Genomic DNA, 15,927 nt, shown 5'->3' on the forward strand with positions numbered 1-15,927 from the left:
ACAAATGGAAAAACTTTGTGATGCAAAACAATATGACAAAAGATGTGTAAGGGAGCTGTGCGGATGAAGGGGGATGGGTATTTCGTTAAGGCATCTATTTATTAAAAATCAGAACAGAAAAATAACTTCTGTTTTAAGTAATTTATTTTTACTTGATAAGTTAGTTCCAGATTGGGTACAGGACAGTAAAAGACATACCTTTCATGTTAAGGTGGTCAATGAGAGTGAGAATTGCAACTGAAGAGCAATGAGGATAAGTAGAAGAGTTAGGCCTACAAAATTCATGTTCAGTATACTTGTGTTTGAGACATGTGATATGCGGTTAATTGTACCACAAGTAAATCAGCAATACTTTGGTAATGCCATACAGACACAGAAAGCAATGTGATCCCTTCACTAAGGAGTTGTCTTTGGGATGCCGAGTTGTCTGAAAACAAAAGAAAAACACAGCAGTGCTGAATGATCCAAGTCGACCTGTCAGGAGCAACACATCGTGGCCGTGTGCTGGTCTCATGGTCTGCAAATGTGTTAATGTGCTGATACTGTAAGTTCAGAGAATTCAAGTGTTGACGCAGAATGTGCTAGCACCTGACAGTCCCAGCTTCCTTGCGAAGAGCTTTATCTTCCTGTTTCATCTTTAAATTCAGAAATGCAATTGTGCAGCCTTCTGTCTGACTGCAGTGGGTAAGCCAATACCAAATACAGTACAGCACAGAAGAGCATCCCACTTCTGCAAACCCAAATACAGAATCCAGGTGATTTGTGGGGCAGTAGACATCAGACTTTAATTAATGTTGAAATTTCTTAGTACATAAAGAGTGACAGATTCCAAAATAAAGCCACAGACTTTACTTTTATGTTTTTGAACTTGACTGGACATAGCTGAAAAGGAAAGAGGCAATGTTCAGATAAAACTACATTCAGCATCTTTCCTGACATAGGTGGCCAGATTTGTGGTGCTTACCTAAATGTGGAGATAAAACCGCTGATTTCATTGGCAATATTTTGACTGTAGCCAGGTGTAATAGATATTAGACTGTAACCAAGCATTCCTAAAATAGGTTATCCATGCTACTGGAGTAGCATGCCAGCAGTGTCGGGCAACCAGGTGTCATTCTGGCAATGGAGAATGGGAGCAGACCAAGGAGGTCTTCACGGGCAAGTTGGAGAGAGATTATTATGGAGGGGAAGGGTGTCATTCAGCCTCCGGGAGGAACTTGGTACCCTGAGCAACAACTCACGAAAGCACTTGACTGGAAAAATAAGGTAGATAAAGGGAGGACTGCTCTCAAACTGGTGTCTCGCTGTGGCTCCCTCCATATAGCTCCAGTGATATTTTAAAGATGAAGAGTGTGCTAAGAAGGGAGGATTCCTAGTGTCTCATTTCTGTTATCTCAGTATAGCGCCAGTGGTATTATCAAGACAAATAGTATGCCAAAACTTAAAAGTGAACATATGTTTATGGGGGTGGTGGGGAATACAGAGGTCACTGTTGTTTCTTTCTAGTCAGAGAAGACATAATGGGGCCTGGTTTGGATAAATTAAGATTTGGAGCTAAGCTCATGTCAAGACTACGCTAGTGTAATTATAAGTTGACTTCTTTCGTGGTCCCTGAAGTTTTTAGAGTCAAATAAAAATGTTCAGCAAGAGTTTTATAATGTAGTTCAACTGTTTTAATGTGAGCTGATTGTAGCTCATCCTTGTTGGCTCCCGAATTAATTTTACTTTGATTTGAAAAATTTTCAGTGAACTTCCCAATACTTCCCTCCATGTCATTTCAGTGCTCTGTCTCCTCTGTTTCTGGACTTCATTTATATTTTGCTATTTTTGACGTCATTTTCATCCCGTATTTCCTTATTTCCTTATGCAGCTGGAAGCTGGCATACTTAATTATTTTTTTATTCCAGTTAAAGTTGTCATGGTGCTTTTTCTGAATTTTATTTTAAAATAAAAAATAGTTGTGGTGCTCATTTTTAATAGAACTGTAAACCGGACAGATTGATTGATTTTTTTAACAACTAAAAACATTAAAAAAAAATCTTTCTGCTGGTGGGATTGTTTGGAATTCTGGTTCTGAATTTGGGGGGGGGGGGGGGAAAAGGTGTGAAAGTTCCTGTGATTTACAAACTGCTTCCGTCAGAAACTCTCTGATCTCCTTGGAAGATATTGTTTCAATTCTGTTTTATATTTCAGTCACTATATAACTGGTAAGGAGTGAATAAACCATACCTTTTGTAATACTTAGAGAGAATATAAGTACAAATGCCCTTTATTAAAATGTGAAAAAAACTGTAATAGGAAAACAAATCCATCCTGTTATTTCACAGAAATGCAAGCATTTAAAATGCTTTGGTTTTCATAAAAGGGGCAAATGAGTTTTTCAAAATACGGTACAGAATCAGTTCTGTAATGCTAATTGTATTTAATAATAGTAATTTAAATTTGGCTGTACTCTGCTGAGCAGCAGCAAGAGAAAATTGTATGTGGGAATGTTGAAGTCCAGAAATCTAACATATGGTGTGCTTTGGCCTTCAAAGTCTGTCTTTATGTACCCATGAAATATCTCAACTGCAAAAGTCTTTCTGATGGCTGCCCCCTCCTTTCTCGCCCGTTCACAAGCAGTGTCTGATACTCCCAAGCATTGATTTACACTACCCGGTGCCTCTCTGCCTTTGGCAGTTTGTTCCATATTCTAATTTCAAATACTCTTTGTGTGAAAATGTTCTAACCGAATTACTTATGTTCTCATTCCCTAATGAGCGTCAGTCCATCTGTGATTGCTTGAATTCAAATTAATAAATGGGTTATTCACAACCATCAATCCCTTGCTCTCCAGCACGTCATATGCCCTGTGAGATTCCAGTGCCTTTCCATAGCCTTTCTTGGTAAAATCTAAAAGACAAGTATGGCCAGGATTTCTTGAGAATTTATATCTGCTCTCCACGTCCTCCATCATTTTGGCCTCTGCTGCTTGTTTATCATCTTTCCAATACTTTTTTTTTTTTTAAATTGATAAGAATAAGTTGCAAATAAGTCAGGTTTCAGTTATGCTACACCTCCAAGCTACCTAAATTAATCCAGATTTTGGGGGGGATGTAAACAAAATAGGAATTTGGTTTGTTTCTGTAAATACAGTCTTGTATTGTGTTACAGTAACTCGTCTCTTTACAGCCTCCCGCCGTATCTCTCAAGATTTCATTGCTGCTGCCAGACGCTGTGCAGATGCTTTCAGTGTCCTTGTTTTCCTTCTTGACACCTTCCCTCAGAGTCTTTTCTTGGTTTATACGTTGTGCATTGTGCTTCTGTGTAATTTCTACAGTTGTCCTTGTCCTTTCGTTTTCTGGCCTTAATCCTCTCCGTAATGATCTCTACAAGTCACTTATCAGCCATAAGACTAATCTATACAAGTCACGTGGCATTCCTGCGCTCTGCTCCTGTGCACTTTGCGTCTGACTCCCTCCATTATTTTAATCATCTACATTGTAGGATTTTTTTTTCTCCCCCCCCCCCCCCCCAAAATCCTTCCCTTCGCAAAGCCATTTTCGTACAAAGTAAACAGAAGTGGCACCAAATCTGACCCCGCAGCACCCTCCTGCTTATCTCTCCTCCTCCCTGCGCCGCTTCCTTTCCCTGGCACCCTCTGCTTCCTGTGCCGGAGCGCCCTGCAAGCCACCGTGGCCCGGCGGGTTTGTAGCACGCTTTCTAATTCTGCAAATCTCCCTCCCATGTAATAAAATATCAGATACTTCCCTGAAATACAGATACAGTAAACGCTGTCCATTGTTTCTGCCTTATCTACCAAATCAATAACGTAGTGAAAGAATTCAAGGACGTTTTTCAGACAGGACCTTCCTTTTTTAGTACATGTTGATGTACACACCTTTAAATGGTTTCATAATATTAACTGCTTTTCACATACACAGAAGAACTGATATCAGGCCTTTGTATCCGTAGTTCTTCAGATCCTTCCTTGCTTTTTATTAAAATATGGGAACGATAATCTCCATACTTCTAGTTTCCCGATTTTGGTAAGCTCCTGCAGAACTGTGTCAGGCTTTCCTGTTTCCCTTTCTGTCTCTTTCTGCTTTGGAGTATTAATTCAGTGGACCTGGTCTTGGGTTGGTTTGGTTGGTTTTTTGTCAATATTTAGTAATTGTGAATCCTGTTTTCTAGTACATTAGGAAAATACACGTTTACCAAAAAAAGTTGTTGTGGAAGAAGTATTTTATTCTCAGAGCTGTAACGCTGCATTTCCTTCTAAAATGAACTTTTAGATGAAAACACAGATTTAGATGAAAATAACAGATTGCGTGAGGTAGTATTTTCCTTCACCTGGGCAGACAGCTTCTTAGATTAGTATTGTGTGTATTACAAAATACGAAGAGAAGCTAGTCAGAGGAGCATGGCTTGAGCTCATGAGTGCAAGACAGTATAGACTCTATGGGTCTGTGCCTGAGCTTTATTAGAAAGCTTATTTGCATGTAGAAGACTTACAGTTGTTTGGTATTAAGTATAACAGGGTACTCAACAAGTACATCTTTTCATCCTCTCATAGGCTTAGTGGAAATATTAGAAAAATGTATTTGCCACAGTAAAGGCAGAGTGTGACATCAGCAGTGCACGTGGTTCCCATTTGTTGTATTAGATCTTAATAAGTGGTAAAAGAAAACAGTTGTTGAGGAGAGAACCTGTCTGGCAAATACCATGCTTTTTATAAAGATTTAAAGTAAAAATCTCAATAGACAGTAACGTTCATAAAAATATTGATGCTTGTTATTGTGCTGAAACAGGACTTTAAATTATACTCAGTAGAAATGTACCAGAAATATTCTTACAAGGCTGCTTCTATAGGAGCTGTATGCAGGAGACTCGAGTTCTCTTTTTATGTATTAACTAGTTTTATATGAAAAATATTCATCTATTTTTATAGCTGTGAGTGTAAGAGTTGTATTGGAACAAGTCTAAAAGCCTTCTTTTCTCATCACCTCTTTTAGATTGACGCATTGGGTAAAAGAAGCAAAGAAGCAGAGGCAGCCTTCTTGAATGTTTATAAGAGATTAATTGATGTTCCAGGTAAGCAAATTATTTCCTTATTCTGAAAAACTGATGGCTTATGTTCATGTGAATACTATTGGGCATTTTTTCTACCCTTGATAAGGTAAATATGAGCAATGGCTTTATTCTGAAACTAATACGCTCCAGTATTATTTCTACTGGAAAGAACTATAACTAAGGCACATTTCATGACTTCCCTTAAAACTGTTCATTACGCTTACGTTTTAATGTTTGTTTGAATCATTTTATATTACTACAATATTGTGTGATTCTCAGTAATTTGTTTATTAGAGGGTTCAGACATTTCTAACAAAAAAGATACATCTTGAAGCTTCATCAAGAAGCAGCAATATTTGTACTTTTAAAGGACAGAGAAAATTTTTCATACCTTTCAAAAAAAAAAAAAAGCCTTACTGAAAAGTAAATCATTACCAAGTTTCACTTCTGTTCAGTGTAAGTGTGATCATAAATTTTATTCAAAGGCCTTTATTGTATGTGTTTTCAACTTTCCTTTATGCTTGGCATCAGAAGTTTCCAGTTGGTTTCTTTTTACATTTTGGGAGTTGATTTTTTTTGTTTTCCCCAATGGTAGATAAATACTGGCTGAACAGATTTTTCTTTTTGCGACTCTACCCAAAGATGAGAGGGAGTTAGGAGTCCAAGTCTCCACTTCCAAATTCTGGCCTGACTGAGCTGTTGGCATATGACAGGGTGTGTGTATGATTTTATACTTTTATAAAATGTTGACATTATATATAATATTCAAAATACTTACCTCAAGGGAGGTTTTGAGGTATAATTAATACTTGTAAGGGCTTTTAAGGCCTCACTGCAAAGTACACCCTAGTCTTTACTTGCTTTACCTTTTAAAGAACAATTCCATGCACGCTTCAAATAAAATTTTTTTTTTTAATGTTTTGTTTACAGCTTAACTGGTTAAAAGGTCAGTGTTTTTCAGATGCTCAGTCAGAGCTAACAGATATTTTTTTTATGCTTTCACATTTATAGTTGAGTAGTGCCCAGTGGCCAGTTCCTGCTGTGTTAAGTGCAGCATACGTGGAGAGGTGCAGCAGGGACTTACGATGCTCATCCTAGACCACAATTGCCTCAGAAATGTTGTTTTTTAGGTTAATCAGCTATGGTCTGTGAGTTTTCATTTACTTGTTTCCTGCTCATAGTCTTAGTAACGTTCCATAGGTGAACAGCTTCCTTTGCACGTCTGCTCGTGCCATGGGAAGCAGCAGATGACTTGGAGAGGCTCCTGGCCGTTGCTTGCAGGGTGCGGGCAGTTTGCACTGGCGTGAGCAGCATGAGCATGGGATGGGCTCTCACAGCTCAGTTTTGTAAAGGAAACCCCTCTGTGAAAACTACCCCACATAGCTGCAGCCTGCAAGTCCACCATTCAGTGCTAAGGAGCGAAGCTGTAGCCCCCTCCATCTCCATGCTAACGCAGCCCAGGGTGCTTGTTCCCTGCCATAATTCGAGGGGCGAGTAGGTTAGATTTCTAATGGTCTGGTTTTTTTCACAACTGAGTAGTTGTGTCAAACAAGAGCTGTGTGGGATCCTTTTCATGCTCTTGTGCAGAGGCTTTTTTCTGAAGCTTGGCATTATCACAGGTGCTGGGATTTGAACAGCAGAGTCAGACCAAAGCCTTATGGAGAAGGGTGGACATATATCCCACCCATGCTGTAGGATCTAAATGGTGAACGACTTTGTCAGTACTTCTTTGTAGGAGAAAGAGTTTTCTCCTTTCCTTCATTTGCAAGAGCAAAATTTACACACCTTCTTCCACATGCCACAATCTCTCTCTTGTCCAGCCTTCCCCTGCGCGTGCCTTATGTTATGTGTCAGAGAAATATTTCTTTGATATTCTTATTACATGTAAAAATTGCAGCCTGGCTAAGTTGTGAGTGCGATGGAGTCTGTGGGATTAGAAATATCTACAGGTTTTAGTCTCGTGCTATATCTGCAGGCCTGAGGGGCACACGAGGAGCATACCGATGTTGCTAAAAGCAAATTCCAGGTTCTCAAGCAGAAATCCAGCCAGTCTCCTGTAGCTGTATGGAGGCGTAACAAATACTCACTGTTTACAACACATACTGCAACAAGAAGGAAAACAGCCATTAGGAATGTATGGCACTGGTGTTCATCACGACTTGGTAGGGCTGAGTTAGGCATATGGAGTTAGGGGCTTCCTTCATTGTATATTTTTTTTTTCATTTCCTTCTCATTGAATGTAGTCTTTTACGTTGGGTACGTATCCGTGGAGGGCTTTCCCTTATAAAAGACCATCAGCATTCATTTATTGCATGTGTTGTTTTGCCTCTGTGTGGCTTTACATATCTTTTGACCTGTCCATTTGGTATTTCAAATATTTAGGTATACTTTTAGCTCCAAAATCCTGCTGTGTTTTCTTTTCGGTGTGAGAAGGGAGCTATGATGTTTTGAGAAAGCTATGACTGGAATGCTGCAGAGTGGTTATTTAGCAGTAAGCATCACTGTTACATGACAAGGGTGCAATTTTATCAGACTTTCAATATCCTTTATAGGACCATATAATAATTGCAGCTGAAGTCTAATTCCCAGCAGCCAATTTTATGGTTCTTGAGGAAAGCATGTATTCCTCTCCTCAGTAATAATGTGCACACTTTATATAATTAAAAAGGGCTTCTATTTTAATTTTACTATAAAATGATCTGTATTGAAACTCCAGCTACGGTGCTTTATGGATTCAGCTAAGTTTAATGATTTTCTTTCCTGACTTGACCAGAGTTTTCACTCGGGTTCACCAGTAAGGAATTTGTGGGAAGAGTGGTATTTTACTTGTAAATTTTCCTATATACATCAGGGGGTTTCTCTTTAAAAGATAAAACGGACCTTTTCATATCTCTCTCCAGCTTTATGATACTGTTAAAATAGCATTATCATTGGTTTGTGGTGCAAAATTTATCCTTCCTAAAGGAAAGTATGTGTCAAGGAAAGCATTTTGTTTTATGAAAATTTATACAGCTATAATTCTCACTCAGATCATTCTGTCTTGCTTGAGACTGAACATTTTTAATTAATGGAATTAATTTTCTCATTTAATTGCCTTATTTTCAGTATGCAGTAGAGAGCTAGAGAAAAGTGAATGCTGCCATATGAATTGCACTAATCAACAAGGTTGTCACAACTTACCTTTAAAAATAATGTGAATATATTTATTTTGAAGTAAAGGGAGGTTGGGGTTGTATTTTGAGGAAGCTTTCTTGCATCTGTACAAGATTTCTTTCTCTCTAGTTCTATAAAACAAGTGTATTATGTTAGCACCCTTGGCTTTCAGGGTCTTAATTTTGCAAACACTTCAAGTGAAATTGGAGCCCTGTTGTGTAAGTGTTTGGAGGAGTGGGATTGCCTTGCAGAAACAGTATATTCATAATACTGTTTTTCTAAAGCTTTAGAAGAAAAATACTAAGTATTAAAAATATTAAAAATTAAATATTTTTCTTTTAAAAAGGAACGGTGTTCTCTACTTAATTTTTTTTAAACAAACCTTAACTGTAATTTTCAAGTAAAAGTTAAAAGTTGGAGACCCAGAGTGAATGCCAGATGACAGTATCTGGATGAACTGGTTAAATAGAGTTTCACTTTATGCTCTGTCTTTATTACTGTGCAATTACTGCACAATGCCACAGTTGGATTTGCTCCGTTTTCAGTATTGCTCCTGTTAAGCATAGCTCCTGTGTAGGCAAAGGAGAAAGAATTCTGCCTTTAAACAGAAAATCTGCTATCTTGATGTGGCCACAACTAAACCGAATTGGGGTTCAGTGGTTGTTTTCCTATAAAAGCTGATTGTGTATCTTTTGCAATACTGCTAAGAGCTTGTCACCAAAGGGGAGTACCTGAAAGCTCGTCTCCTTCCCGCTTCTCCCTTTACTCCAAGGTAAAATTCGCGTGGCCGGGCTGTGGGCACAGCAGTGCCAGCGTCGGCCATGCTCAGGCACCCAGCGCACCCCGCGCTCGCCACCGCTCCTCCGCATGCACCGCGGCTGCCGCCCCTCCTGCACTCCGCTTTCCTGAAATGTAGTCCTAACCCCCTCTCGCTCCTCCGTGCTGCCTTTCCACCTGAGGCACAGTACTGCATATCGGTTATGCCCGGTACGAATATAATAGGAAAAAGCGTTGCGCTTTTTCAGCATATACTTGTTTGGGAATCAGGGTAGGTTATGCAGAATATTTGCTCTCGGTTTGGTGGGGACTGTGCAGCCTTCTAGGGTTGAGCCATAAATGGTATTTGTTTCTGCTTAATGGGAATTTTCTCGTCAAGAAACTAAATGTAAAAGGGGATGTATGTGTGTTTGTATTGGAGACTCTTCACGGGTCTCTGCTGTGATCAGATTTGCCGTAAGTTTGGTGCTATATAATGTGCGTGATGTGTTTTTTAGCTCAGAGGACCTGCTGTCTAAGGAAAGTATAAAATAACAGAGGGTAAAAAGAAGAATTTTTTTTTAATGTGCCCTGTCAAAACAATTAAAAGCAATAACAGTGAAAGATGGCTGAAGTGGAAATTTTATCCTTCCCTTACTCCTTGCCATCATAAATTGCATGCCCTGTTGTGGGGGCTGTATCTTACTAAGGGGTTTGAAGGAGGAACAGGCTGGTTCCAGGGGAGTTTTCCACACACCCATCATTACATGTAGTATTTTTGTTTACATATAATCACAGTTCAGCCTTGCAAATTCAAACTCCCTGCATAGGGCTTTCTTTTTCCAAGGAATAATTTAGCTGAGGAAACAGAAACTTCTTTTAAAATAAGGAATCAGTAAAACGCAAAATAAGTGTTAGGGAATTACTTCTAAAGGCAGAAATGAGAATTTGTTGCTCACCCATAAAGAGAACTTCATTCCTTCACCACGGAGCCCATGCTAGCAGCGGTGTGAGATGCAGTGCTTACTGGTATCACTCCATTGGCTTGTCATTATTTACAACTTAGCAACACTCTCCAGGCTTGTATTGCTGGTTGGGCTAAGGGAAGACTTCTATTTGAAGTGTATTTGATCAATGTTCTGAGGTTAAAGGTGATACAAGAGAAAAACAGGTTTGATTCCCCACCCCCCACCCCCCACGAAAAATTATCTGCTGCTTATGTTGGAGGTGATAAATGTGTATGAAGTTGTTGTATTTTTATACGTTATGTGACGTGTTTGGATTTTTTTTGTAAAATGTAATGCTAAGCAGAAAGCATAAAGGCTAATGCCAGCCCTGATAGCAGAAAGTCTGCATAGAGTTTTACATACCCAGATGACCCAGAAGCTGCATGATGTGCTTAAATTGCAACATAAGCACACCCAGCCTTTTGTGCTGGGGGAGAAGAGCTGGTTCAATGTAAATTTAGGGGAAATGTAAAGAGGGGAGAAGGAAAAGAGGTTCACTCCAAGGGGCTGTGTTAAGCATATCCCAAACTAGAATACTAAAAACATAGTTTGAAGATGTTAGTATGCAGAGCACTCTTCATTGGGCTAATCGTTAATTGTTTGGCAAAACTGTCTAAAGAGCAAGATTGGGTTATAGTATACCCTGAGTTTGTGGTATATCAAGACTGATCAGCACAGACAATTTTTGAGAAACGTTTGGTATCATTACAAACAGTGTGAAAAATTTAAAGCAGTTCCTGGTTTGTTAATAATATGTGTCAAAATGGTCACCCCTTTCCAAATAAAATGTATTTAAATAAAATTGAAGATAGACACATATAATAAAAAGGCTTATATTTTTGCTGCCCCTAACTTTACAAGGGAGATGAATATTCATAACACGTGCCTTTTCTCAACCTTAGAGGGAAAAGAAAACAGTATTACAGTGAGTAGTCTTAGGAGGAAAGGAAGCAAAATGAACTTGCTCGTGGACAACAGAAGTAGCGCAGACACCCCCTCAAACAGAGCAGTAGGGTATCTTTCTAAACACACTTGAAAATCTGATGAAATTAAGCAGAAAATTGAGCATAGTTAATACTTGAAAGAGTGACAAGCAATAAACCCCTGTGGCTGCAGGCAGTGACTTAGCTTGTGACTGTATCCCATCTGAAGACAAAAACCTTGATGCTTCACCAGCACATTTAAACCAGGTGAAAAACCAGAGCTGCATAAACATATGAAAAATGCCCCAGTTCTGGAAGCTGGGTCTGGAAGAGAAGTCTGTATGTATGGTAAAAAATTAGGGACTGTAGACATTGGTGATTTTCCCCAAACTGTTCTGCAGATCTTTGCACAAAGAAATGCCCAAGTTTGGGGTGAGAGGGACAGTTCAAAGTCCAGGCTGCAGATGGGAGATTTTGAGCGGTGTTTTGGTAGGGTCAGCGGCTGCTACTGTTTTATTTTCCAGAACAGTCTGAATCGCCTGGGATGCTGCTCCAGCCTTCGGGTAGTCCAGTGCTGAGGAATGTAGAAGTAGCTCATAATCACTTCAGCCTCCTTCCCTCGGGGGTTTGAATTCAGAGACACAGCATAAAATACAATTTTGGATCTGTACTGGGTGAATGCACGCTGGTAGGGCATACTGTTAGCTTTACATAGTTATTTTCAGATGAAGCACAAAGTCCTGGCCAGTTCTTGTCTTTAGTATTCATTCACTTTATCCTTATGTTTTGAAACTGATGTCAAAATAACTAAAAATAGCTCTGTTACCTGCATATGCGGCTTGAAACTGGGCTTGTCTGATCACATACTTTTTTCTTCTGTTTTTCTCGTTGAATTAGTAATTGGATAAATTCCTTTGTAAAAGCTGGAATAAATATTCAAAGGAAGAAATATCCCTAAAGCATACACTTTAAAAAATTTATTGTGTGGTTGTCAAGCCCTATTTTACTTGGTAGGCTGGAGGCACGGAAGGAAGAGGGGAGGTGCAGATAAGGGGAAGGATGCAATGAATAGAAGCAGGAAGAATGTGCCGTACAAGAGAGAAGATGTCCCCGTGGGCACCGGCTGTGTTCACCTGGAGGTTGTAACTGCAGCACCCTGTGAAAGCTGTTGCTTCAGGGAGCGGAGTTAGAGCAGCCCTGACCCCGGTGACTGGAGCAGTGCTGCATATTCGGAGCAAAAGAGGCAGACCGTGGTTGTGATGGGGAATATTGGACTTTCTCGTTTGCTGGAATGTGAGCTGGAATTAGAATAAACCCCAGCTTTCAGAGGGTTTAGTGCTAAGTCTATTCAGAAGCTTTTAGGAGAAAGAAGGGATGATTGTGGCAGAAATGCTTTCAAACATAGTGGAAGGTTCTTGTTTCTTTTTATAATCTCAAAGTAGGAGAAATGAAACTTAAGAGTACAGGTGATTTTCTGCAACTGTCCTTTGCTTTGCACCGAGCTCAGTGTGTGAGCAGTAAATTCCAATGTCTTCAGCCATTATTAGAATATTAATGATCAAGTTGGAGCATTTTCAGTTGCAGTGGCTTCTCTTGTAACTCATTAGGTCCTTTCTCAGCTGACGTAGTGCCATAAAATATTGTATCACCTATTATGCACCCCCCACTTTATAATATTAAAAACTTTTCTGAGGATTTATTTTGGTAACTCCTTTGAAAACACAGGGAACTGCAATGCAATTTATTAAGGAGTCAATCATTTATTCTCCCTTATATGACTTTTTTGGATACTCGGGTACAGATGCATCTCATAAGCTGGGGCAGGGCCAGAGCATCTTTCTGGCAATAGCCATTCTAGAATTGATAGATAAATAAAGGATGTTTTTAAATAATACCCCACAAATCTAAGAACCACATTCTGGCAAAGGGATCTATATGACTGCGGTCAAATTGGCTATATACCATCTCACATTGTTTCACGTAAGCCTGCAAGCATTGGAGAGTGCTGCCGCGGAGAACTTTTGTCGTGATTAATGGGGAGGAAAGGCGCCGGTTTGCTGCGACTTCCCCCGTCCCCGTACAGAGGGGTCGCATCAGGATTGCTTTGCTGCTTTACTGCTTTCAGAGGTCGGCAGACTTTGGGATTCTGCTTTTTTGCTGGTAAGGAAAATGGGAGTCCCTCACCCTCTTGTGGGCTCTTTGAATTCCCTGGTACAGCCCTTACAAAATGCTCTGACAGCACGAGGGTGAGGGGAACACTGTAAAAAAGCAGAAAAAAATAAAAGGAAGAGAGAGATCCCAGTCCTGTGGGATGGGGGAGTAAGAAAATATGTATAATTCTTGATTGAAGGAAGAATCTTTTCATGTTTTTTATGAAGTGAGGAGTTGGAGAGATGATGAGCTTTGTTTCAAACGGAATTACGGCTATAACTCTTCTGTCCCTGGGCTACCAGCGTCATAGGGGAAAAGGAGGAAAGCTATCATTTATTCCATGAAATCTTTGTCTCAGTCTCTCTAGGCTATTTCAATTTACCCCTGAAATTTCTGGGGAATAATTAATGAATTAATTAAGTATGCTGTGAGGTGTTTGAATATTCAAAAGCTACAATGTAATTATTATTTTTTCTAAAACACATTTTCAGGTTATTTTCAGATACGCAGCCTCCCAAGAAAGCACTTACAGCATCAAAAGCTAATAGCGCTTCTTCCTGCTCTTCCTGCCTGTAAACCCGAGCCCGCTCTCCAAAAGAAACGTTCATCGCAAAGAGCAGCGGTCGGGCTGAGCAGCGATGCATTTAGACAGTCAAAAACTTCTTTTACTTCATGACGACAGTATCGTGACAGCCGAGCTGAACTTTTGGCTTTTTTAAAAAAGTTAAATCACGTTAACAAAGTTGTGTTAAGGAGGGTCCCCCCCCCCCCTTATCATTTTGTGTGGGCGTTTCTTGTGAGCGATCGCTAAGAAAGCTTTGCTTACAATGTGGTTTAGGCAACAGAAATACAGTCTCGTTGAAAGAAACGCATTGCCTTCGATGAATTATTTTTAGATCTGAACCTTAGGAAACACATTTCCAGTGATACAAAATATTAATTGCCCCTGTAGTTCTGGCACCGTTTCATAACTTGCTTTCTTAACGTTTCCGGTGTTACAGGCCTGTAACGAAGAGGGAGGAGGGAGATTTAGGAAAAGTCCTTTGTTTTGGAAAAGTCTCTTCGGGAGCTCCATTTTGAGATACCAGAGGGACACATTTTGCAAATAAGCAGAAGAGCCAGCCCGCTGGCGCGGGGCAGGGAAGCGCCGGGCGCCGCACGCTTTTGCAGCACCTGACCCACGTACGAGCCTCGCACCGCGGCTGCGAAGGGCTCGGTTGTGCCGGCTTTGGGAAGGGCGAGCAGCCTCCTCCCAGCGCCGCACCCGCGGCCCCCCCGGGCGCTGCCGCCCCCTCCGCCGTGCCGCTGCCGGCCGCGGGCGCGGGGCTGCCTCCCGATCCCATCCCATCCCATCCCATCCCATCCCATCCCATCCCATCCCATCCGCCCCGCGCGATCCAGGCCGCGCCTTGCCGCTCTCCGCCGCCCCGGCCGGTGCCCGCTGCCCGCTCCGGGCAGCCCCGCCGCCGCCCCGCTCCCGCTCCCCGCCGGGCGGGCGGTGCCCCGCCAGCGCCCCTCTCGCCGCCCCGGGGCCGCGGCACCTCCCAGGTGGGGTTTGCGGAGAAACTTCCCGCTGAGCAGCGCTCCGCCGCGTTGTTCTTAAAAAATAATATATATACGGAGAGAGAGGGTAATTGGCCACGGTGCGCTGTAAATTGTACACTTAAGCAATGACATAGTTTTTCCACTTCATTTGGCAAATTTTCCTCCCGCAGCCCATCCCTCCATCACTCTCCCTCTATTAGCTAACAGGTTCAAACGGCAAGGGGAAGGACGCTGATCTGTTCGGGAGGCAGCTCCTCACCGCTCGCAACAAAACCAGCTACGACCAAGGCGTTCTAGACGTTTAACTTTCCAGACCGAGCTTATTTTCCTTGAGCTGAGGTGGGCTTTTTCCCCCCTCTTCTTAAATAACGAGGGTGGTCCCAGCATACTCTATATCGAGACAGCTTTTCATCAGTTGCTCATCAGCATGCTAATTGCTGTATGACTAATTATGCCCTGAATTCCAGTTGATTTTCTTAATGAGACAGCTGGGTTAATTATGTAATCGTATGATTACATTAGCCTAGAGTGCCCTGGCGAAAAGTAACGCAGGCAGGAGCGTGATGTCATTGCACGAGCAGCGCTCACAAGGGGGTGCATTCATTTCTGCCTAATGACAGGGGAGGGCAACGGTACCCACAGTGCTCTTTGTGTAAACACTTATATTGAATTATTAAGATCTGTGTCTTTTTCCAGCTCGCAGAATGAGGGAGGAATGGGGTTTTTTTAAGCGAAACTCACATTGGAAGTGCAGCCGGTCATTGATAGTCCTGTTCTGTCTGCGGGGTTGAGGGTGGGTTTGGTCTGAGCAGTGTGGGGTTGCAGGTGGTGAGGTGCTGCCTCTAGCTAGTCATGCAATGCACTGTTTGGCGAGATCCCTCTTTGCAGTCTTCTTAAAATTACTTGTAAAAGATGTAGTTTACTTGCATACGTAGCCACAAAAAAAAAATAGGTTCTCTTGCGCTGCTATTCAAAAAAGATATCATCAGGGCATATATGTGATGCGAGAATAGTGTGAGAGCTAGAACACTAGCTTGTTTGATGTGAAGTATTAACTGCTATAAAAATAATGTTACATTTGTAACATTAATTTTTTTCACGCCTGTGCTTATTGAGACATGTCCATTCACCTCCTTTACGAGGACAGAAGCTCCTCTGCAAGGGGAGCGGTGTGGTGTGTCACAGTGGTGAGCACAGGGACGTGCTCAGGGAGCTGCTTGTGAAACGGGACCAAAAGGGCAATTCGTTGGGAAGTGAAGGCAGGAACAGGCTTTGCAGGTACTGGTTTAAAATATGGCAGGTATTCTTTCTCATATGGTAGCGTGGATCGGGGATTGGAT

The 15,927-nt window shown here is 41.3% G+C and overlaps 1 protein-coding gene across 10 annotated transcripts in view; it reads left to right on the forward strand.

Annotated features, from left to right (window-relative positions):
- CUX1 (cut like homeobox 1) overlaps positions 1 to 15,927 on the forward strand; it is a 280,862-nt gene that overhangs the window by 121,907 nt on the left and 143,028 nt on the right. For all 10 annotated transcript variants that reach the window (XM_087751495.1, XM_087751486.1, XM_087751487.1 and 7 more), the window contains exon 4: positions 4,995 to 5,073. In XM_087751495.1, coding sequence (XP_087607621.1) covers positions 4,995 to 5,073 — 79 coding nt within the window. The remainder of the gene's footprint in view (positions 1 to 4,994; positions 5,074 to 15,927) is intronic.

The sequence above is a fragment of the Nipponia nippon genome, unplaced genomic scaffold, assembly GCF_047370975.1.
Source record: "Nipponia nippon isolate SJK-2023a ecotype South Korea unplaced genomic scaffold, ASM4737097v1 scaffold_15, whole genome shotgun sequence".
In the NCBI taxonomy this organism is placed as follows: domain Eukaryota; kingdom Metazoa; phylum Chordata; class Aves; order Pelecaniformes; family Threskiornithidae; genus Nipponia; species Nipponia nippon.